The following is a 24,868-nucleotide window of genomic DNA, read 5'->3' as shown; positions in this document are numbered from 1 at the left end:
ATACCCCCATGCTTGTTGATATAAGCCACCACCATGGCATTGTCCACCATTACCCAAACCGCTCTCTGCTGGAGCAGGGTGAGGAACTCCACCAGAGCTATCTGGACCTCCCACATCTCCAGATGAACCAAGAGGTCTCCAGAAGGGACCAACATCCCTGCATCACTCTGCCCAGGTACTCAGCCCTCCAACCAAGAAGGATCATATTGGTAATCACCACCACCCACTCAGGTGGATCCAGTGGGACCCCCAGCAGAAGGTGTTCAGGGCTGCCCCACCAAGCCAGGCTGCACCTTGCCCTGAGGGAGACAACCAACGGTGGAAGATAGGCACCCACCGTGAGAACAGGTCCAACTTCCAGAGTCTCCACAATGGGCCCCAGGAGCTGCAGATAATCCCTGGTCTGTGGAGCCTCCATAAGGCACAGTTTGCACTTCTGGTGCTTCATCTTGCACAAGTGCTCCACTGTGAAGAACAGTGCCCCCCTTCCCATGTCATCTGAACCAAATTACCAGGTATTTCAGGTTCTGAGTCAGAAAGAAGTGGCTCTTGGCCTGATTCACTACCCACCCCAGATGTTTCAGCAGCTTGATCACCTGTGCTGTGACTGTTACATAAGAACATAACAGTAGACATACTGGGTCAAACCAACTATCCATCTAGCTCAGTATCCCATTTCCAAACAGTGGCCAAGTCAGGTCACAAGCACCTGGCAGAAACCCAATTATTAGCAACATTCCATGTTACCAATCCTGGGGCAAGCAGCTGCCTCCCCATGTCTGTAGGCTACCTCTCCATGTCTGTTCTGGAATATGAAGTGGAGTCAGCCTGTATGAGGCAGTTGTTAAGGTAAGGGTAGACCCAATTGGCCTGACAGCGTAAATGGACTCAAATGGCCTGACAACATGAATGGGCCATTGCCACCACCATCACACGTTGGAGAAGATGTAAGAGGCTGCTGCTAGCCAAATGAGGAAGGCCTGAAACTGGCCCAGGACACAAAAGGGCAGGAAACGCTTATAGTCTGCCCTGATGGGAATGTGCCAGTAAGCCTCTGACAGGTCCAGGGAGGTCAGAAACTTGCTCTTGACAGACCAACGCAATGACTAAGTGCAGTGTTTCCTTGTGAAAGCATGGACTCTTGATGCTGGCGTTGGCCTTTTTGAGGTCAAGGATGGGCCAGAAGGAACCTCCTTTCTTTGGCATCACAAAATAAATGGAGAAGCAGCCTTGACCTCACTCTGAAGACAGCACTAGGCAACCAAATGCTGGAGAGTGACAGAGACAGCTTGGTGCTTTGCAGCCAACCTGCAGGGCAACACCATAAATGTATTGAGAACCGAATAAACAAACTCTAGGGCATACCTCCGGCTGACCACCTCAAGAATTCACTGGGCCACTTGAGGCTTAAAAGAGCCAGTTTACCCCCTAATTGAACCCAGCAAACCTTGATCTTCCCATCCTCTTGGGGCCATAAAAGAACCCTGATTTGAAGGACCTGCTGGTGCCTGGACAGTAGCCCATCTGGTGCCTGTTCACACGAAAGCAGAAACCCCCAAGGGCACCACCAAGGCCTCCTGAGCCTCTTTCTGTTGCAAGTCAGGGAGCCTGAGAGGGTGAGACTCCTTCCCAATCCTTGACCAGTTTTTCCAGGTCCTCCCCAAACAGTAAATAGCCCTTGAAAGACAGCTGACAAGCATTTCTTGGATGCAGCATCCACCACCTAGTAGTGGTCAGCATCCACCACCAAGGCCACCAAGCAAGAGGCTATCCACATCAAATCACAGCGGATATCTGCCAGGAATGCCACACCTGACTCCAGCTAGGTCACCTCTGGGGGATTCTGGTAGTTGTTGCAACCAATGCAACATCACCCTTGCCATGTGGACCACACATATAATGGCCTGAATGCACATAGCAATGGAGTAGAAGGACTGATTGAGCTGCTCCTCCACTTTTTTTTGTGCATCTCGTTGAGGCCAAACACCACTCTATGGGATGGTGGTCTTCTTGGTCACAATCATGACCAGAGCATCCTCTTTTGGGAACCACCAATACCTCTCCATCTCCTCTGACGGGAGAGGGTACAGCCGAAGGTCAGAAACAATCTGAGGATAAAACCTTTATTTATGGTTCAACACCACTTAAGGGATTAAAAAAACATATGCCCACAGCAGCAGCCAATCAGTGCTAGAGGCCTCCCTAAGAGCTCCAATGGGGGACCACTGGGTGGGTGAAAGACTACAGGCTCCCCCACACCCTCAAGACCCAATAGAGGCTGCGACTGTTCCTGCTGCACAGAAACTGCAGCAGGAGCTAACATGGCTGCCCTTCCCGCCAAAGGCATCAGGATTGCCAGTCCTGATGTTAAAACAGAAACAGCCTGGAAATCCTCCTGGGTGAGCCCCTAGGTTTTTTTTATAACGTTGGAAATGAACCCATCACATTCCTTCAGGCAGAGCAGCAACAACCTGCTGGCATGCACAAGGAGCCTGAACCTCACACTTGGCCTAAACCATGGTCCAGCATTCACCATACTCCTGCTGCACCCCCCTCCCACCGCTCTCGGGTATAAATTTTTATTTTTAAAAGTCACATAGACTGTTTTACTTTTTTTTTTTCTTCCCTATCTTTATTCCCTTGACAACAGGGCAGTAAGTCTAAACCAGGCAGCCCGGCCAGATTTTTGTTGTTGTTAGAAAGCTGCCTGGAACTGCAGAGCTCCTGGGGAGGGAGGGGGACCCCGAAGAGATATGAGGGGCAGAAGATGGGGGATGGGGACTCACAATCCCTGACAGTAAGGATCCGAGGGGATAGAGTCAAGTGCCACAGCAACGTATTGCCCATGGCAATAGTTCTGCACTCTACCAAGGCAAGTCCTTGGACTGAAGCCTTGAAAGCAAGACCTTTGGACACTACTAAGTGATGTGGTCTTAACCTGAATGGTTGTCAGCTAGACTTGGGACCAGCTGCACCAGCCCACATAACCTACCATCTGCCAGAGGTAGACAAAATACTGCAGTTTTCCCGAGACCACCAGCCCTTATACCAGTGAGGTCGCTGGAAGAAATCAGTTTCTCTATCTCCATCTGCAACAGGAAAGGGATAGTGCAGACTGCTGCAGAAGGACGCTAAGGAATGCACAACTAAAGAGTAACCAGAAGCAAGAGTTATCATGTATTAAAGTGCTGTTAGTGAATGCAAGCTAGATTTCTGTGTAATAACAATGCTGCAAATGTGCATGCATAAATATGTTTGTGATAGTTTTAACATTACCAAAATGCAAAACTATTTAACATAAACTTTATAGAGTGCCTCATTTGCATGCCCTTAACATCAGCCATTAGTGTTGCAATAAATATTGTGTTAATAAGCATCAACACAGCTGTTTTAAGCCTACTTCAAGTTTTGTAATTTTTACACAATTATGATAGCAATGGCAATTGTTTGTTTGAATTTACTGACTTTACGAATGACACCATTCATATGATACAGAAAGTACAACCTTCTCACCTCAATATCAATATTTTCATTTCTTTGAAATTCCTGAATTGAGAGATTGTCTGGAGGTGTGCTGGAAAGAAATATAAAACATCAGACTGTTACTCTGAAAAACAGGAAGAAGAATGATATATAGTAGGGAACTGATGAATTTCAAAAAAATATCACTGTATGTATGATGTTCGTGTATACCTATTAGTACAGCAGAACTAGAAAAAAATACCTAAATAGCATGCTTCAAAAAATAATTAAGGAAAATCAAGCAGCTTCTTGGAAAAACAAACCCATAAATCATAAAAATAGGATGACAACAGGCAAATGGAAAACAAATCTAAGAGCATAAAAACAGAAATATAAACCAAATTTCTATATGGGAGTTGCTAGTTCTCTACACACTAACCTCAGGGCAGAGGAACAAAAAAGTATATACACAGTTTGTACTGTATTTCGTGAACATCAGAGAAAGGTTTTCATAGGTGCTGCCAACTTCTTGTCTCTTCTGAGCTTCCTATCTGATCAGTTCATCCCTTTCTCTCTGTACTGCTCAATCAAGAAAATGTAACTTATCTACTCATTGTAATCTTTATAAGACCATCTTCACCAAGAAGTTTTTGAAAACTGTGCATTTGTCTTCCTTATTTCAGAGTATGTTTTTTATTTAAATTTCTTCATTCAGTTGGTCACATTATGTTAGTCACAGAAAAACTGATTAAGCTGTGATTGTGATATACAACTTTATTATTGAAAATACTTGTATTAATGGGTAACAAATAATCTAATGGCACTCAGTGTTGATAACACTTACTGAAACTCTCTTTTTCAGCTGCTACTCTCAACATGGCACATATTACATTCTGTCCATAGTTTCCTCTAAGCTGCTGCACATATGCATGTGCACATGCTGCCAATGTCCCAGTGCACACCATTTTGAAGCAGTGCAGCATAAGGGGAACCATGTCACATGGCCTCCCCTTTGTCAACCCAAACACCACACAGCTCTGTTGCCAACTGACTGTACCACTGCCTGCAGATTGTAAGCAGATTGTAAGCTCTTTGAGCAGCCTGTGGTGTGTAAAGATGTGTTGTATATGTGTAGTTTGTGTAGTATGGTATGCACAAATTTTTTTATCACTTGTGTATGTCTGGAGGGGTTTTGAAAGGGGTGTGTGACAAAGTGTGTGTATAGGGATGTGGGGGTGTAAGTGTGAACTGATCAAAAGTATTTTAGGATAAGTATATAGGGATGAGGGTGTGCAAGCACAAGGAGAGTATGTTGGCAGGATGTGCATGTGAGGTTGTGAGAACCATGAGTGTGTGGATGTGAAAATTACTACTACTACTACTATTTAGCATTTCTATAGCGCTACAAGGCGTACGCAGCGCTGCACAAACATAGAAGACAGTCCCTGCTCAAAGAGCTTACAATCTAATAGACAAAAAATAAATAAAGTAAGCAAATCAAATCAATTAATGTGAACGGGAAGGAAGAGAGGAGGGTAGGTGGAGGCGAGTGGTTACGAGTCAAAAGCAATGTTAAAGAGGTGGGCTTTCAGTCTAGATTTAAAGGTGGCCAAGGATGGGGCAAGACGTAGGGGCTCAGGAAGTTTATTCCAGGCGTAGGGTGCAGCGAGACAGAAGGCGCGAAGTCTGGAGTTGGCAGTAGTGGAGAAGGGAACAGATAAGAAGGATTTATCCATGGAGCGGAGTGCACGGGAAGGGGTGTAGGGAAGGACGAGTGTGGAGAGATACTGGGGAGCAGCAGAGTGAATACATTTATAGGTTAGTAGAAGAAGTTTGAACAGGATGCGAAAACGGATAGGGAGCCAGTGAAGGGTCTTGAGGAGAGGGGTAGTATGAGTAAAGCGACCCTGGCGGAAGATGAGACGGGCAGCAGAGTTTTGAACCGACTGGAGAGGGGAGAGGTGACTAAGTGGGAGGCCAGCAAGAAGCAGATTGCAGTAGTCTAAACGAGAGGTGACAAGGGTGTGGATGAGGGTTTTGGTAGAGTGCTCGGAAAGAAAGGGGGGGATTTTACGGATGTTGTAAAGAAAGAAACGACAGGTCTTGGCGGTCTGCTGGATATGAGCAGAGAAGGAGAGAGAAGAGTCAAAGATGACCCCAAGGTTTCGAGCTGAGGAGACAGGGAGAATGAGAGAGCCATCAACAGAAATAGAAAACGGGGGGAGTGGGGAGGTGGGTTTGGGGGGGAAAATGAGAAGCTCTGTTTTGGTCATATTTAATTTCAGGTGGCGTTGAGACATCCAGGCAGCAATGTCAGACAAGCACGCTGAAACTTTGGTTTGGATGCAAGGTGAGATATCAGGGGTAGAAAGGTAGATTTGGGAGTCATCAGCATAGAGGTGGTAGGAAAAGCCATGGGATGAGATTAATGAACCAAGGGAAGAAGTGTAGATAGAAAAGAGGAGGGGACCAAGAACAGAACCCTGAGGTACGCCGACAGGCAGAGGGATAGAGGTAGAAGAGGATCCACCAGAGTGAACACTAAAGGTGCGGAGGGAGAGGTAGGAAGAGAACCAGGAAAGGACAGAGTCCTGGAATCCAAGTGAGGACAGGGTATCGAGAAGTATGCTGTGATCGACAGTGTCAAAAGCAGCGGAAAGATCAAGAAGAATGAGGATGGAATATTGACCTCTGGATTTAGCCAGTAATAGGTCATTGGAGACTTTAGTAAGTGCAGTTTCGGTTGAGTGGAGAGGGCGAAAACCAGATTGTAGTGGGTCAAGAATAGCATGTGAGGAGAGAAAATCAAGGCAGCGGCGGTGAACAGCACGCTCAAGTAATTTGGAGAGAAAAGGAAGGAGGGAGATGGGTCGGTAATTAGAGGGACAAGTAGGGTCAAGTGAAGGCTTCTTAAGGAGAGGTATGACCACAGCATGTTTAAAGGCAGCAGGGACAGTCGCAGTGGAAAGTGAGAGGTTGAGAATGTGACAGATAAAAGGAATAAGAGTAGGAGAGATGGCATTAAGAAGGTGGGTGGGAATGGGATCAGAGGAACAGGTGGTACATTTTGAGGAAGAAAGGAGAAGTGTAGTTTCCTCAATAGTAACTTCAGGAAAGGAGGAAAGGGAATGAGGGGAAGGAGAGAGAGGGGAACGGACTAGTGGAGGGAGAGCTGGTGAGGTAGAGAAAGCAAGGTTTATCTTTTGAACCTTGTTGTGAAAGAATTCAGCAAGGGTCTGAGGAGATAATGAGGGGGGAGTTGGAGGAGGGGGCACCTTGAGGAGAGAGTTCAATGTGGTGAAGAGAAGTCGAGGATTAGAGCCAAGAGAGTTGGTCAGTTGGATATAATAATCCTGTTTGGCACGTAAAAGAGCAGATTGGAAGGAGGTCAGCATGAACTTAAAGTGTAAGAAATCAGCAAGGGCCCGAGATTTCCGCCAGAGGCGTTCGGCGGAGCGGGTACAGGAACGTAGGTAGCGGATATTAGAAGTCAGCCAAGGTTGGGGTTTTGTACGCCTTACAGGGCGGGTCATCAAAAGGTGCAAGAGTGTCTAAGGCAGAGGATAGAGTATTGTTGTAAGAAGAAACAGCCTCGTTGACAGACGTGGATGGTGCCACAGTAGAGAGGAGGTTTGAAACATGGGAGGATAGAGATGAAGGGTCAATATCGTGAAGATTCCTAGATAAATTAGATAGGATAGGACAGGACTGGGAGGGAGGAGATTTAAGTGTGAAAGTTATAAGATGGTGATCAGAGGAGGGATGATCAGAGGCAAGGAAACTAGAAGGTGAACAGTTGGAGGAGAAGATGAGATCAAGACAGTGACCATTTTGATGAGTGGGGGAGGTGGAGCATAGTTGGAGATTAAAGGACGACGTTAAAGCGAGTAACTTGGAAATATAAGAGTTGGAAGGATCATTAGCAGGAATATTAAAGTCACTAAGGATGAGAGAGGGGGAGGAAGGATCATGGAAGAAGGCAAGCCAGGCGTCAAAGTCACTGAGAAAGGATGAAAGGGACTTATCAGGGGGACAATAAATGACCACTATTCGAAGAGGCAGAGGAGAGAAAAGGCGGATAGAGTGGACTTCAAAGGAGGAAAAACAGTGAGATTCAGGTAGAAGAAGGGGTTGAAATCTGGAGGAGGGAGAGAGAAGTAGTCCAACACCGCCCCCACGGCCAGCAGGGCGAGGAGTATGTGAAAATAGATAACCGCCATGGCACAGGGCTGCGACTGAAGCAGAGTCATCAGGGCAGAGCCAGGTTTCTGTTATGGCGAGCAGATGGAGGTGACGCGAGATAAAGAGGTCCTGGATATAGGCGAGTTTGTTACAGATAGAGCGGGCATTCCATAGGGCGCAAGAGAAGGGCAGAGAAGAGGAGGGGAGTAGAGGAATAGAGATGAGGTTAGAGAGGTCACGGTGAGATCTGTAGAGTTTGGATAATAGTTGGTGAGGAGGGCCAGGGTTGGGATTGATGTCACCAGCTGAGAGTAAGAGAAGGAGTAAAAGAGAGCGGAGGAGAGTAGGAGAGGTGTGGCCACGAAGGCATCGAAGGCGAGAGGTATTTAGGTGGAATGGGGAAGGCAAGATGGAGGGAAGAAAGAGACGGAGATTAAAAGCCAAGAGGGAGGAAGAGGGTAGGAGAGAAGGTGAGGTGATGAAGTCAATGGATGGGAAGTGAGTTCCTGTAGCGGAGAGAGGTAGGGGGTGAGGGAAAAGATTAGGAAGGGACAGAGCTAGGAAGAGAATGTGAATAGGGGCCATAAACGATTAAGGTACTTTAGCAACTGGAAAAAGATTAGATACAAAGAGAAAAATGCCCTAGAGCGGAGGCCCTGAGTGGATCGGAGTGGACCTGGGTGTCACCCCGGAGAAGGCTGTAAGGATATGCAGATGAGCTGCAAGTTCTCCACAGCACCTGAAAGGCAGCCGGTGGTAGAGGTGGGCACCTCTCAGCTGAGGAAAGGCTTACCAGGGGTTAGGCCGAAGCCAGCATTCCTCCCCCTGAGGGTCGCCTGATCCTAGCCAAAAAGCACCTGGAAACTCTGTGCACTTGGAGAGAAGGCCCTGGGAAGATCGGGGTGGAACTGGAGTCACCCCGGATACAGCTGTGAGGAAATGCAGAAGGGCTGCAAGTCCTCCACAGCACCTGGTGGGAGCGCTGGGCACCTAGAGCGGAGGCCCTGAGTGGATCGGGGTGGACCTGGGTGTCACCCCGGAGAAGGCTGTAAGGATATGCAGATGAGCTGCAAGTCCTCCACAGCACCTGAAAGGCAGCCGGTGGTAGAGGTGGGCACCTCTCAGCTGAGGAAAGGCTTATCAGGGGTTAGGCCGAAGCCAGCATTCCTCCCCCTGAGGGTCGTATGATGGTGCATATATATAAAAAGTGTGAATGAGAAGGAAAGTGTATGTGTGACGTTTAGTCCAAGAAGGTGGTGTCTGTTAAAGGCTAGCAGCATTCATATGTACATGCCGATGTGTGCCAATATGGCTCTTGTGTAATATTGCTTATCATTTACAGGGTAATTTAACGGAAATTTTTTGTACTAAAGAAAAGTTTTTGCTTACATCAGTCTGGTCATTAGAAAACTCTGATTCTACCACATAATTATGTTCAAAAGGGTGCTCTCTCTCCAGTTGTTTAAAATGAGTTTTAGTGCAACGGACTTTAAATAACTGAATTATTCCTTGAACATCCAGAATGTGGTATTGCTAATATTTGGATAAGGGTATGATACATACCTGTAGCAGTTGTTCTCCGAGGACAGCAGGCTGATTGTTCTCACGACTGGGTTGACGTCCGCGGCAGCCCCCACCAACCGGAAGAAGCTTCGCGGGACGGTCGGCACGCAGGCCACGCCCACCGCGCATGCGCGGCCGCCTTCCCGCCCGTGCGCGACCGCTCCCGCCAGTTGAATGACAAGCAATAAAATATGAAACACACAACTCCAAAGGGGAGGAGGGAGGGTAGGTGAGAACAATCAGCCTGCTGTCCTCGGAGAACAACTGCTACAGGTATGTATCATACCCTTTCTCCGAGGACAAGCAGGCTGCTTGTTCTCACGACTGGGGTATCCCTAGCTCTCAGGCTCACTCAAAACAATAACCCAGGTCAATTGAACCTCGCAACGGCGAGGGTACAACAGAAATTGACCTACGAAGAACAACTAACTGAGAGTGCAGCCTGACCAGAATAAATTCGGGTCCTGGAGGGTGGAGTTGGATTTACACCCCAAACAGATTCTGCAGCACCGACTGCCCGAACCGACTGTCGCGTCGGGTATCCTGCTGGAGGCAGTAATGAGATGTGAATGTGTGGACAGATGACCACGTCGCAGCCTTGCAGATCTCTTCAATAGTGGCTGACTTCAAGTGGGCCACCGACGCTGCCATGGCTCTGACACTATGAGCCGTGACATGACCCTCAAGAGTCAGCCCAGCCTGGGCGTAAGTGAAGGAAATGCAATCTGCTAGCCAATTGGAGATGGTGCGTTTCCCGACAGCGACCCCTAGCCTGTTAGGGTCGAAAGAAATAAACAATTGGGCGGACTGTCTGTTGGGCTGTGTCCGCTCCAAGTAGAAGGCCAATGCTCTCTTGCAGTCCAATGTGTGCAACTGACGTTCAGCAGGGCGGGTATGCGGCCTGGGGAAGAATGTTGGCAAGACAATTGACTGGTTAAGATGGAACTCCGACACCACCTTCGGCAGGAACTTTGGGTGAGTGCGGAGCACTACTCTGTTGTGATGAAATTTAGTATATGGAGCATGAGCTACTAGGGCTTGAAGCTCACTGACCCTACGAGCTGAAGTAACTGCCACCAAGAAAATGACCTTCCAGGTCAAGTACTTCAGATGGCAGGTATTCAGTGGCTCAAAAGGAGGTTTCATCAGCTGGGTGAGGACGACGTTGAGATCCCATGACACTGTAGGAGGCTTGATAGGGGGCTTTGACAAAAGCAAGCCTCTCATGAATCGAACGACTAAAGGCTCTCCAGAGATGGCTTTACCTTCCACACGATAATGGTAAGCACTAATCGCACTAAGGTGATTCCTTACTGAGTTGGTCTTGAGGCCAGACTCTGATAAGTGCAGAAGGTATTCAAGCAGGTTCTGTGCAGGGCAAGAACGAGGTTCTAGAGCCTTGCTCTCACACCAAACGACAAACCTCCTCCACTTGAAAAAGTAACTCTTTTTAGTGGAATCCTTCCTAGAGGCAAGCAAGACCCGGGAGACACCCTCAGACAGACCCAACGCAGCGAAGTCTACGCCCTCAACATCCAGGCCGTGAGAGCCAGGGATTGAAGGTTGGGGTGCAGCAACGCTCCGTCGTTCTGCGAAATGAGAGTCGGAAAACACTCCAATCTCCACGGTTCTTCGGAGGACAACTCCAGAAGAAGAGGGAACCAGATCTGACGGGGCCAAAAGGGCGCTATCAGAATCATGGTGCCGCGGTCTTGCTTGAGCTTCAGTAAGGTCTTCCCCACCAAAGGTATGGGAGGATAAGCATACAGGAGGCCGGTCCCCCAATGAAGGAGAAAGGCATCTGACGCTAGCCTGCCGTGTGTCTGAAGTCTGGAACAGAACAGAGGCAGCTTGTGGTTGGTCTGAGAGGCGAAAAGATCCACCGAGGGGGTGCCCCACTCTCGGAAGATCTTGCGTACCACTCGGGAATGGAGCGACCACTCGTGCGGTTGCATGACTCTGCTCAGTCTGTCGGCCAGACTGTTGTTTACGCCTGCCAGGTACGTGGCTTGGAGAAGCATGCCGAACCGACACGCCCAACGCCACATACCGACGGCTTCCTGACACAGGGGGCGAGATCCGGTGCCCCCCTGCTTGTTGACGTAATACATTGCAACCTGATTGTCTGTCCGAATTTGGATAATTTGGCAGGACAGCCGATCTCTGAAAGCCTTCAGTGCGTTCCAGATCGCTCGGAGCTCCAGGAGGTTGATCTGCAGATCCTTTTCCTGGAGGGACCACAGACCCTGGGTGTGAAGCCCATCGACATGGGCTCCCCATCCCAGGCGAGATGCATCCGTCGTCAGCACTTTCGTGGGCTGCGGAATTTGGAATGGATGTCCCAGGGTCAAATTGGTCCGTATGGTCCACCAGAGCAGTGAAGTGCGGCAACTGGTGGAGAGGCGGATGACATCCTCTAGATTCCCGGTGGCTTGGAACCACTGGGAAGCTAGGGTCCATTGAGCAGATCTCATATGAAGACGAGCCATGGGAGTCACATGAACTGTGGAGGCCATATGACCCAGAAGTCTCAACATCTGCCGAGCTGTGATCTGCTGAGACGCTCTGGTCTGCGAAGCCAGGGCCAAGAGATTGGTGGCCCTTGCTTCGGGAAGGTAGGCCTGAGCCATCTGGGAATTCAGCAGCGCTCCTATGAATTCCAGAGACTGAGTTGGCTGGAGATGGGACTTTGGGTGATTTATCACAAACCCCAGCAGCTCCAGAAGTTGAATAGTGCACTGCATGGACCGGAGGGCTCCTGCCTCCGAGGTGTTCTTGACCAGCCAATCGTCGAGATATGGGAACACGTGCACTCCCAGCTTGCGTAGGTAGGCCGCTACCACCACGAGGCACTTTGTAAACACTCGTGGGGCAGAGGCGAGCCCAAAGGGCAGCACACAATACTGAAAGTGCCGTGCGCCCAGGCGGAATCTGAGATACTGTCTGTGAGCTGGCAGTATCGGGATGTGAGTGTATGCGTCCTTTAAATCCAGGGAACATAGCCAATCGTTTTTTCTGAATCATTGGCAGAAGGGTGCCCAAGGAAAGCATCCTGAACTTTTCTTTGACCAGGAATTTGTTCAGGCCTCTCAGGTCTAGGATGGGACGCATCCCCCCTGTTTTCTTTTCCACAAGGAAGTACCTGGAATAGAATCCCTGCCCTTCCTGCCCGGGTGGTACGGGCTCGACCGCATTGGCGCTGAGAAGGGCGGAGAGTTCCTCTGCAAGTACCTGCTTGTGATGGGAGCTGAAAGACTGAGCTCCCGGAGGACAATTTGGAGGCAGGGAGGCCAAATTCAGGGCGTATCCGTACCGCACTATTTGGAGAACCCACTGGTCGGAGGTTATGAGAGGCCACCTTTGGTGAAAGAATTTTAACCTCCCTCCGACCGGCAGGTCGTCCGGTACGGACACTTGTAGGGCGGCTATGTTCCCATGGATCCAGTCAAAAGCCCGTCCCCGGCTTTTGCTGTGGAGGCGCAGGGGGCTGCTTAGGCGCACGCTGTTGACGGGAACGAGCGCGCTGGGGCTGTCCCTGTGCCTGACGAGGCCTTCGGGCCGGCTGGTTGTACCTACGCTTCGCAAAAGAGTAGGGTGCAGCCTGCCGAGCCCGGGAAAAACGCCCGCCCGCGGGGGCGGGTGCTGAAGGCGCCCGGTGGGAGAGCTTGTCGAGAGCGGTTTCCCGCTGATGCAGTTGGTCAACCATCTGCTCGACCTTCTCGCCAAAAATATTATCCCCCCGGCAAGGGACGTCAGCCAGTCTCTGCTGGGTGCGGTTGTCCAGGTCAGAGGCACGCAGCCATGAGAGCCTGCGCATCACTATACCTTGGGCCGCAGCACGAGATGCCACGTCACAGGTGTCAAAAATCCCCCTGGACAGGAACTTTCTGCACGCCTTCAGCTGCCTGACCACCTCCTGATAAGGCCTGGACTGCTCCGGCGGGAGCTTATCGACCAGGTCCGCCAGCTGTTGCACATTGGTCCGCATGTGGATGCTCATATAGAGCAGGTAAGATTGGATGCGGGTCACGAGCATGGAGGATTGGTAGGCCTTCCTCCCAAATGAGTCCAGAGTGCGAGACTCCCGCCCCGGGGGCGCCGAGGCGGTATCCCTCGAACTCCGTGCTCTCTTGAGAGCAGAATCCACGACCGCTGAGTCATGGGGCAACTGGGGCCGCATGAGCTCTGGGTCAGAGTGGATCCTGTACTGGGACTCTGCTTTCTTGGGAATGGTGGGGTTAGTTAGTGGTCGCACCCAGTTCCGAAGCAGCGTCTCCTTCAGGACATTGTGCAGCGGTACCGTGGAGGACTCTCTAGGTGGTGATGGATAGTCGAGGACCTCGAGCATCTCGGCCCTCGGCTCCTCCACAGAGACCACGGGGAAGGGAATGCTTATAGACATATCCCGCACAAAAGAGGCAAAGGAGAGACTCTCAGGAGGTGAGAGCTTCCTCTCCGGTGAAGGCGTGGGGTCCGAGGGAAGGCCCGTAGACTCCTCTGAGGAGAAATATCTAGGGTCCTCCTCTTCCCCCCACGAGTCCTCATCCTCGGTATCGGACATTAGCTCATGTAGCTGAGTCCTGTACCGGGCCCAGCTCGACGTCGAGGCACCGAGGTCTCGGTGTCGTCGAGCGGTGGACTCCCGCGCCGGCGGGGACGGAGCTCCCTCCATCGACGTCGACGGGGACTCCACCTGCGTGGCGGTCGAGACCGGCACCGCAAGCGGCGGCGGTGTCGACAGCCCCGGCGCCGGGCTAGAGCTCGCCGGCGCCACAGTCATCGGCGCCGAGGGCGCAAGCACCCCCGGCGCCGGCACAGCCTGGCGCATCAGCCCTTCCAGGATCCCCGGAAGGATGGCTCTGAGGCACTCGTCCAGGCCCGCTGCCGGGAAAGGCGGTGGGGCCGGTAAGGGTGTCGGTGCCAGAAGCTGCTGGGGGCCAGGAGACGGCACCGAGGTGCCGGAACCCCGACGCGTCGGTACCTCCACCACCGACGGAGATCTCTCCTCTCTGCGATGACGCTTCGGCGTCGACTCCTCTTCAGGGTGCACCGAGGGCTCCCGGTGACGGCGCTTCTTATCTTTTTTCCGGTGCACGTCACCGGCGCCGGAGGGCATGGAGGAGGAGGAGGTCGATCCCCCTCGGTCTCGAGGTACCGGGTCCGACAGGGTTCGGTCCCGTGGCTCACGAGCTGAGGGAGTGACCGGGGCCGACTGCCCACGCGGCCTCTCAACCCCACTCTCACCGGCGGACCGGCGGGCCGACGGGACCTGTTCTCCTGGGGTCGCTGCCATCGGTGCCGATGTCTCGGGCATCGATACCGGTACCGAAGAACCGGCCTTCGATACCGATGCCGTCGAGGTCGACGTCGAGGGGCCGGCGCAAGTTCCAAAAAGACGGTCCCGCAGAACTTGCCTCGCAACCTGAGTCCGTTTCCGGAGACCGAGACACAAAGCGCACGACTTGAGATTGTGCTCCGGCCCGAGGCACTGGAGGCACCAAGCGTGGGTGTCGGTCTGCGAGATCGGCCGGCCGCAGCGACCACACTTTTTAAATCCACTCGGGACCTTCGAGGACATCGACGGAAAAAATCGCGTCGGCGAAGTCAAAGTCGGCAATGGTGGCTAAAATCACACCACGAAAAAATCAATCGACCGAGCGGCCACTAGGCCGCAACGTGGCGTCCCCGCTAGTAAGCGAGGGAAAAAGGGAACGCGTGCTCCACACGCGCGAAAAATTTCTTTTTTTTTTTTTTTTTTTTCTTTTTTAAACAAAACAAACAAAATGAGAGGGAACCGAACGGTCCAAGCAACGATCCGCGTAAACGCGGTCGAAAATCCGGCGGCTGAACAGAGAGAGAGGCAATTGCACAACTCTCTCAGTCGCGGGAAAAAAGTAACTGGCGGGAGCGGTCGCGGCCGCGCATGCGCGGTGGGCGTGGCCTGCGTGCCGACCGTCCCGCGAAGCTTCTTCCGGTTGGTGGGGGCTGCCGCTGACGTCAACCCAGTCGTGAGAACAAGCAGCCTGCTTGTCCTCGGAGAATGTATGGTTATGATTATATATATTTTTTATTTGTACTATTTACTGTCTACATTTTGACATTATTTGTTGTGTTGATAGATGGATCAGTGATCTAAAGACTTTGGATGTGTATATCAGTGGCGTAGCCAGAAAGCAATTTTTGGGTGGGCCAACAAGTCAGATGGGTGGGCACCAGGGTTGCCAACTTTTTTGAAATTGAAAAACTTGCCACCTGATACCCCACCCCATGCTCCAGCTCTACCCCACTCCCAATAACTTCAATAAGGGTAGCAGTGCAGGCTTCAGGGGGAAGTACAAGAGATTGCACTCTTCCGCCTCCATTGAGCCTCGGGTCTCTAACACACTTTTCAACATATCTTTCCAGTCACACGCTATAGAAATGATCCCAGAAAGTATAGTCTAGTATTAAAGGCAAATAAATTCTGCATCCACAGAACCCCCTGTCCCTCCCCCAATGGGTACAGAGCCGAGTTAGGACATTTCCCCATAAAACTCACCGTAATCTCAACAGCCGCTATATAGTAAATTAAACAATCTTTAAAACAAAATGTCACTCATAACCTAATGCAAATCTACAATGCCAGCACTAACTTCCAAAAGAAGGATCCTATCTATGAAAAAGGCATTGCCCTACATATTACAGTGGGGCCGTAAAATATCAATACATCTATTGGGAAAACTAAACAAACCAAACTTACTACAGAAGGCTACATAGAAAATTCATGCTAACAGAATACCTCGATCACACACACGGAATAAAAATGCCAAATATAGAATAATTGACTAAAATGTATAAACATAAATATAACCAAAACCCCAAAAAGCCAAACCTTGCATGTAATACAATACCAGAGATACAGAAAGAAATGCATTTCCTCCTGAGCAAAATATAAACATAGTACATGCCAGGGATGGTGTTGGAGTGCAACTAGAGCAATTGCTCTTGGTCCCCTGGCGGCCTGGCCAGAGAGAGCCACAAGCATGATGGAAGCTGAAGGCAGTGCAGTCTGGTGATGGGCTTTGGGGTTCCCTCCCAAATTTATGGCCTGGGCTCCAGCCATGTCTAACACCAGCTCTGGCAAGATGTACATTCCAAATGTGACATATTTTAATCACAAAATTGAAAAAAAAAATGATTTTTTTTCTACCTTTTGATGTCTGGTTATTTTATTTTTCAAATCAGCTTGGTTCTAGTCTCTGGTTTCTGCTTTCTTCTGTCTTAATTCACTTACCAGGGTCTCCTGTCTATTTGTCATTTCTTCTTTCTCCATGTCCACCATCCATCTCCCATCTCTGTGTCCCTATAGTTCCTTTTCCAGTATCTCCACTATGTTCAAATTCCTGCATCCATCACCACCCTTCTATCCCCTACCCCTGTGTCCAGCATCACCCCTTGTGTCCCTATGCCCTCACATGCCCAGTATCTCCCTTTTGAGTTCCTATTGTCCCCTATGTCTAGTATCTCTCCCCTGTGACCATATACCCCTCCCTCCAAGTGTCCAGCATAGCCTCTCTATTCTCACATTCCCCCCTCTCTGTCAGGCATTACCCCCTCTATGTTCATATGTCATTCCAATACAGCATCTCATGTCTGTTTCTGTATCTCCCCTTTCTTCCTCACTCACACCAATGTCTCTCTCTACTCTCTGATCCCATCTATCCAGCTACTCTGCTTCTCTCTGCCATGACAACAGTGTTAAATTGTTCAATCCTTCCAGCTCTTCTTCATCTTGATTCTTCTTCAAAATACCTTTCACCTCCAGCAGTTTATGCATTGTAGACTAATGTTATTTCACACTCTTTCATCCCAGCAATTTTGTTTGGGAAAAGCGGCTCCTGTTTTGATCTTTTGATGCCTTGGGTGGGAGTACCGACAAAGTCTAATTTAGATGGCTTAATAAAAAGTTCACTTCAAAACCATCAGGGACTTCCACAGAAGAATGAAACACTTCAAACTGCCAGTACTGTGGACAATATCAACAAGTGCTACAACCACCAAACTGTGGAGTTAATGTTTCATTCTTCTGTGGAAGGTTCCTGATTGCTTTGATATGACCTTTGTCTTTATGTGTTTAAAATAGGTTTGGACAAGTTTCTGGATGAAACGTCCAAAGTCTATTATTGAGATGGACATGGGGGAAGCCACTGCTTGTCCCGGGATTGGTAGCATGGAATGGAGCTACTAATTGGGTTTCTGCCAGGTAATTGTGACCTGGGTTAGCCACTTGGAAGCAGGATACTGGGCTAGATGGACCATTGGTCTGACCCAGCATGACTATTCTTCTGTTCTTATCCTATATAATAATTTGCACCTCCGTCTGGATGCCTGGGTTCGTAACACACTTCCCACTGGTCCGCCCTGGCGATGACGTCAGAGGGCGGATCAGTGAGAGGGAAGGGAAGCCAGCACCAGCCAGCCACAGAATGTTGGAGGTGAGTACAGAAACACCCCTCTCCCTCCCCTGTCCTCCTTCCGAGTTCAAGGCCCCCTCTCCTCCTCCCCCCTCTCTTCTGAGTTCCAGCCCCCTCCCCTCTGAGTTCCATGCTCCCCTATCTCCCTCCCTCTCCTCCCCTCTGAGTTACAGGCCCCCTCCCCTTCAAGTTGCAGGACACCCCCTCCCTCCCTCCCTCCCCTCCGAGTTCCACGCCCCCGCGCCTCCCTCCCCCTCTCTCTCTCTCCCCTCCGAGTACAAGCACGACCTGTCCTCCGGCAGCCCCTCGCCTTCCTGCGTGCCGGCTGTAATTTAAAAATTCTTACCTCAGGGTCCAGTATCAGCAGTGAAGGCGAGCAGCACTTCAGACTGCCTTTCCATCTGTCTCAGCTCTGCCTCTGGTCCCGCCCTCATTTCCTGTTTCCGGAAGGGCGGGACCAGAAGGAGAGCTGAGACAGATGGGAAGGCAGTCTCAAGTGCCGCTCGCCTTCACTGCTGGCGCCGGACTCCGAGGTAAGAATTTTTAAATTACAGCCGGCATGCAGGAAGGCGAGCGGCTGCAGGAGGACAGGTCGTGCTTGCACTCGGAGGGGAGAGAGAGAGAGGGAGGGAGGTGCAGGGGTCTGGAACTCGGAGGGGAGGGAGGGGGTCCTGGAATTTGGAGGGGAGGGGAGGGAGGGGGTCCTGGAACTCGGAGGGGAGGGGAGGGATGGGGGTCCTGGAACTCAAAGGGGAGGGGAGGGGAGGGGAGGGGGGGTCCTGGAACTCAAAGGGGAGGGGAGGGAGTCAGGGGGTCCTGGAACTCGAAGGGGAGGGGAGTGGTCCTGGAACTTGAAGGGGAGGGGGCGGTCCTGGAACTCCAAGGGGAGGAGGACAGGGGGTCCTGGAACTCGAAGGGGAGGGGTGCCTGGAACTCGGAGGAGAGGGAGGGGTGCCTGGAACTCAGAGGAGAAGGAGGGAGGAGGGCATGGAACTCAGAGGAGAGGGAGGGAGGGAGGAGAGGGGGGCATGGAACTCGGAGGGGAGGGGGGCTGAAACTCAGAGGAGAGAGAGGGAGGGAGGTAGGGAGGGGGCGTGGAACCTTGCTAGCGCCCGTTTAATTTCTCTCGGAAACGGGCCTCTTTTACTAGTGTAAAATAAAAATAAGCACTGTTGATTCATAATGCATGTACTTTTTCCCATGCCACAAAAGAAGCAGGGCCTGCAAGCAACATACAATGATTTTATTTTGAATCAGAGCTATCTGTGGCACAGACTGGCCTCCAATTTTCCAAGAGGAAACACTGCAGAAGGTAGGTCTCTCTTCTTTGATTCTGGTGTTTTTTTTTTACTACTGTTAATTGTAAATTACCATGATGTGCCATTTGAATGGCAGTATAACAAATAAATAAATACAATACTTGCAGGTTTCAGCTTTGTTTGGTCCAGGGCTATATTACCAGGCCTTCAAACTATGTGAAGTATTAAAAAAAAAAAGTACCTTGACTAGTTGTTTAGTTTTGGGATGTTGGATTTGTTTGATCCTAATATAAACTGTTGAATCGTAAAAAAAAAAGTACCTTCTTAGCTGGCGATTAGAGCAAACAAAAATGTCCAGTCTTTTGAATCTGTTCCTAACACAGAAAAATGGTCTGAAATTGTAGATAAACTATTATTGTGCTAGGGTGTTTTTGCCATTTACATCAGAATCAGAAACAAGTTCTAGTATCAACCTCTAACACATGAACAGCTATCTCCAAGTAACACTTAAAATTGTAAAATGTACATACAAAAAATGGTGGTTATGATCTTTATTTCATACAACTCTGCTACATCTTTATCCTAATGCTTATCTTTCCCATTCTTAATTCCCTGCAGTAAAATACTATCATGAAGTCCACCATACCCATCTTCTACATTCTTTATTTCACCAGCTATCTGGTGGTTTGGCCAGTACACTTCTTTTGAGTTTAAAAGCTTTTTCCTGCTCCTCATCCTCCTATTTGGTGGAGGTGTCAAATCAAATACTTGCATTCCACAAGAACTATTCCCATCATATTTAATTGTTCCAATCTTTATTTTTACTGTTCTCCTTTTTTCCTCTTTTCTTCTTTTTTCAAGCTCCCTGTGAAATGATCACTGTTTCCAACAGGCTTGTCTACATGCCTGACCTCTTCATCTCTCATTTTCTTCATCTTCAAAACTTAACTAAGACTTTATTTTTTCCTAGGGATTCTGCTTCAACTGCTAGATGTTCTTTTTCTTCTATACCCCTTACTCCATAGGCCATGGTTATGGTGGTAAGATTGCTGTTCTCCCTTCCAGTAAATTTCAACCTCTACTCCCACCTCAGTCCCACTACATTTTTCCTATGAGGACTCTCAATCCATCTATTTATCTTCTACCTCTCTGCCTAGTTGTTATTTATCAACCTCTGACAAAACCCTCTCCTTTTTTTCTCACCATTTTCAGCTCCTGGCTCTCCTTGTTCCTTGATCCATCTTTCTTTTCCCTCATTCTTGTGGACTTTAAAGTTTGCTGCCAATGACAGCTCTCTTATGCCTCAGTTCCTTGCTTTAACCTCCAACTATGCCTACTGCCATTACTCACCAGCATGGCCACTGCCTTGACATACTTCTTTCTTCCAATGCTCCCTTTCATACTTCTCCACTTCTGTTCTCCCTCTCTTGGACCATCATCTGATAACTTTTACACTTTACTACCCTCCCCCATAAACTTGTTCAATCATCACCAATATCTTCAGAAATCTCCTCAGTATTGACCTGCATATCTTCTGCAATGAAGTTACATTATTGTCATCTTGCCTCGCATCCACTATATTGCCTGATTTTGTCAATAATGCAGTTTCTTTTTTGCAACACTATAATGTCCTCTGCTTTGGATACACTTGCCCCTCCCCCTTACCCATTCTGTAAGGCACACAGAACTCAATCCTTGGCTTAACTCCAAAATTTGTTTTCTGTGCTCTTATGCCCAATCTACAGCTCACACATATGTAATTTATGCTGACTCTATTCCAGTCTGCTCTTGCACTTGCCAAACAAGACTACTATGTCCATCTGACAAACTCTCTCAACTCCAACTCTCATCACCTCTTTGGTACACTTCTCCTTGTATCTGCCTCTGCCTCCTCCTCCTGTTTTACTCTCTGCCCAGAATATGTCTACTTCCATGATATGGTTCTGTCTTGGGTCCTCTTCCCTTCTTTCTCTATACTTTTTCTTGGTGCTCTTATCTTCTCACAAGGCATTTAGTACCATCTTTATCTTGAACACCCGCAGATCTACCTCTGTATACCAGAAATTTCATCAGGAATCCAGCCAGAAATCTTAGCCTACTTGTCTGATATTGCTGCTTGGTATGTCCCACTGTCACCTTAAATTGAACATGGCCAAGACAGATCTCCTTAACCTCACCCCCCTGTGGTCTAAGGAAGGGTTAAATAAAACATTTGTTGAGTAAAAAAATATTTCTATTTGTTTTAAAAGTCTTTCAATGTAACTTCATTGAGTGTCCCCTAGTCTTTGACCTTTTTGAAAGAAAATAAAAATCGATTCACTTCTACTAGTTCTACACCACTCAGGATTTTATAGACCTCAATCATATCTCCCCTCAGCCATCTCTTTATCAAGCTGAAGAGCCCTAACCTCTTTAACCTTTCCTCATATAAGAGGAGTTCCATCCCCTCTCATATGAGGAAAGGTTAAAGAGGTTAGGGCTCTTCAACTTGAAGTTGTTCCAATTTCTCATATGGTTGCTTTCTTTGAACCTTTTCTAGTTCTGCTACATCTTTTTTAAGATACAGCAAACCAGAACTGAATGCGATACTCAAGGTGAGTCCAGAAGCGAGGACTTCCAGAGCAGGAAAACTCTTCATTGGTAAGTTATTTGCTGGGAAATTGGGAAAAATAGATTTAGAATTAAATAGGTTATTTCAGTGTCTTTCTTTTTAAGTTACTCTACTTATTTAGCAAAGGCAGTTTAAGGAATTTAGGGTTTGCTTGTTTTTTATTTGTACCCCGCGCTTTCCCACTCATGGCAGGCTCAATGCGGCTTAGGTACTTATTTGTACCTGGGGCAATGGAGGGTTAAAGTGACTTGCCCAGAGTCACAAGGAGCTGCCTTTCCCTGCAGTGGGAATTGAACCCAGTTCCCCAGGACCAAAGTCCACCACTCTAAACACTAGGCCACTCCTCCATTTAAAGTCTCTACTACAGTTTCATAGGCTAGCAGTTAAGGGACTATTCTAAAGTTTACCATAGCATCACTGTAAAGAACTGATAATCACAGGAAACCTCAGTATAGAGTTTTAACTTTAGTTCTGCAGGACAGCTTAACTAGTTCAAATAAGGAATACACAGCTGATAGTCACAGGAAACCCCAGTTTAGAGATTTAACTTTAGTTCTGTAACACGGCTTAATCAGTTCAGATAAGGTATACAGGGCTGATAGTCACAGAAAACCCCAGTTTCAGACCTGCCAAGTCAATGGCTAGAAATGTAAGGAGGGGTGACAAAAATTTCTTCAGGTATATAAGTGAAAGGAGAATGGCTAAAAAGGGAATTGTGAGACTAAAAGATACTGCGACCCGCTATGTGGATAATGATGAAGAAAAAGCAAATTTGCTAAATAGATACTTTTGTTCTGTTTTCACAGAAGAAAATCCTGGAGAAGGACCGCGATGGACTGCAAAAAGTACAAATGAGATTGAAGTGGATAGAGCACCGTTCACGGAAGAGAGTGTGTATGAACAGCTTGAAAAGCTAAGGGTGGACAAAGCCATGGGACCGGATGGGATCCACCCCAGGATATTGAGGAAGCTCAGAGAGGTTCTGGCGGGTCCTCTTAAAGATTTGTTTAATATATCCTTGCAGACGGGAGAGGTTCCGAGGGATTGGAGAACGGCGGAGGTGGTCCCTCTTCACAAGAGTGGTGATAGGGAAGAAGCTGGAAACTACAGACCGGTAAGCCTCACTTCGATTATTGGAAAAGTAATGGAAGCGATGCTGAAGGAAAGGATAGTGAATTTCCTGGAAGCCAATAAGTTGCAAGATCCAAGACAACATGGTTTTTCCAAAGGGAAATCGTGCCAAACGAATCTCATTGAGTTCTTTGATTGGGTGACAGGAGAATTAAATCAGGTACGAGCTATGGACATAATCTACTTAGATTTCAGCAAAGCTTTTGACACGGTTCCCCACAGGAGGCTCTTAAATAAACTGGATAGGCTGAAGACAGGACCCGAAGTGGTGAACTGGATTAGGAACTGGTTGACGGACAGAAGCCAGAGGGTGGTGGTGAATGGAATTCGCTCGGAGGGAAAGGTGAGTAGTGGTGTGCCTCAAGGATCAGTGCTGGGACTGATTCTGTTCAATATATTTGTGAGTGACATTGCCGAAGGGTTAGAAGGTAAAGTTTGCCTATTTGCGGATGATACTAAGATCTGTAACAGAGTGGACACCTGGGAGGGAGTGGAAAACATGAAAAAGGATCTGAGGAAGCTAGAAGAATGGTCTAAGGTTTGGCAATTAAAATTCAATGCGAAGAAATGCAAAGTGATGCACTTAGGGAATAGAAATCCTCGGGAGACGTATGTGTTAGGCGGGGAGAATCTGATAGGTATGGACGGGGAGAGGGATCTTGGGGTGATAGTATCTGAGGATCTGAAGGCGACGAAACAGTGTGACAAGGCGGTGGCCGTAGCTAGAAGGTTGTTAAGCTGTATAGAGAGAGGTGTGACCAGCAGAAGAAAGGAGGTGTTGATGCCCCTGTATAAGTCGTTGGTGAGGCCCCACCTAGAGTATTGTGTTCAGTTTTGGAGGCCGTACTTTGCGAAGGATATAAAAAGAATTGAAGCGGTGCAAAGAAAAGCTACGAGAATGGTAAGGGATTTGCGTTACAAGACGTATGAGCAGAGACTTGATGACCTGAACATGTATACTCTGGAAGAAAGGAGAAACAGGGGTGATATGATACAGACGTTCAAATATTTGAAAAGTATTAATCCGCAAACGAACCTTTTCCGGAGGTGCGAAGGGGGTAGAACGAGAGGACATGAAATGAGATTGAAGGGGGGCAGACTCAATAAAAATGTCAGGAAGTATTTTTTCACGGAGAGAGTAGTGGATGCTTGGAATGCCCTCCCGCGGGAGGTGGTGGAAATGAAAACAGTAACAGAATTCAAACACGCGTGGGATAAACATAAAGGAATCCTGTTCAGAAGGAATGGATCCTAAGGAGCTTAGCCGAGATTGGGTGGCAGAGCTGGTGGCGGGAGGCGGGGCTGGTGGTTGGGAGGCGGGGATAGTGCTGGGCAGACTTACACGGTCTGTGCCCTGAAAAGGACAGGTACAAATCAAGGTAAGGTATACACAAAAAGTAGCACATATGAGTTTATCTTGTAGGGCAGACTGGATGGACCATGCAGGTCTTTTTCTGCCGTCATTTACTATGTTACTATGTATTCCTGCCAAAGCGAGAAAGTCTCCTGATGAGATATGGCGTTGGCAGCTCCCCCTTCCACCTGGTATTAATTTCCTGGCCACTGCTGCTTCTCCTCTTCAGCAGCAGCGGCCGCGACAGAAAAAAAAAGAGCTAACAAAAAAATAAAAAAGCAAGCGCGGGGCCGCAGCAGCCTTCAAAAGCATGGGCTGTCTGCTCTGCAGCCGCTCCTTTCTCCTCTCTCTGCCCCTGGAGGAGCAGGAAGTTGATATCTACTTCCTGCTCTGCTCTGGGGACAGAAAGAGGAGCGGCTGCAGCGCTGACAGCCCATGCTTGAAGGCTGCTGCGGCCCCATGCTTGCTTTTTAAATTTGTTTGTTAGCTCTTTTTTTGTTGTTGTTGTTGCAGCCGCTGATGCTCAACAGGAGAAGCAGCAGTGGCCAGGAAATGATTATCGGGGTGGAAGGGGGAGTGGGAGGCAGGTAGAATGGAGAGAGTGGGAAGAAGGGGAGAGAAAGGGGGACATGGAGAAGGGCTGGAGAAAGAGAGAAGCTGCAGAGGATGAGGAGAAAGGGGGAATCCTGGCTGAGAGCAGAAAGAGGGAAGACGCTGGAAGGAAGGGTAGGGAGAGAAACAGGAGAGACATTAAGGATGGGGAGAGAGAGGGGGACATGATGAATGGAAAAGGGTAGAGAGAGAGACATTGGATGGAAAGAAGAGGATAGAGAGAGACACTGGACAGAAGGAT

General features: G+C 48.8%; 1 protein-coding gene and 1 pseudogene across 1 annotated transcript in view; both read right to left on the bottom strand.

The window, feature by feature from the left end:
• Positions 1-24,868, bottom strand: part of MON2 (MON2 homolog, regulator of endosome-to-Golgi trafficking) — a 461,654-nt gene that overhangs the window by 41,879 nt on the left and 394,907 nt on the right. Inside the window, 1 exon segment of the mRNA XM_030215834.1 lies at positions 3,514-3,574. Coding sequence (XP_030071694.1) covers positions 3,514-3,574 — 61 coding nt within the window.
• LOC115479367 lies at positions 15,562-15,650 on the bottom strand (annotated as a pseudogene).

Source organism: Microcaecilia unicolor, chromosome 10, assembly GCF_901765095.1.
Source record: "Microcaecilia unicolor chromosome 10, aMicUni1.1, whole genome shotgun sequence".
Classification (NCBI taxonomy): domain Eukaryota; kingdom Metazoa; phylum Chordata; class Amphibia; order Gymnophiona; family Siphonopidae; genus Microcaecilia; species Microcaecilia unicolor.
This window is presented reverse-complemented; position numbering and strand designations above follow the sequence as displayed.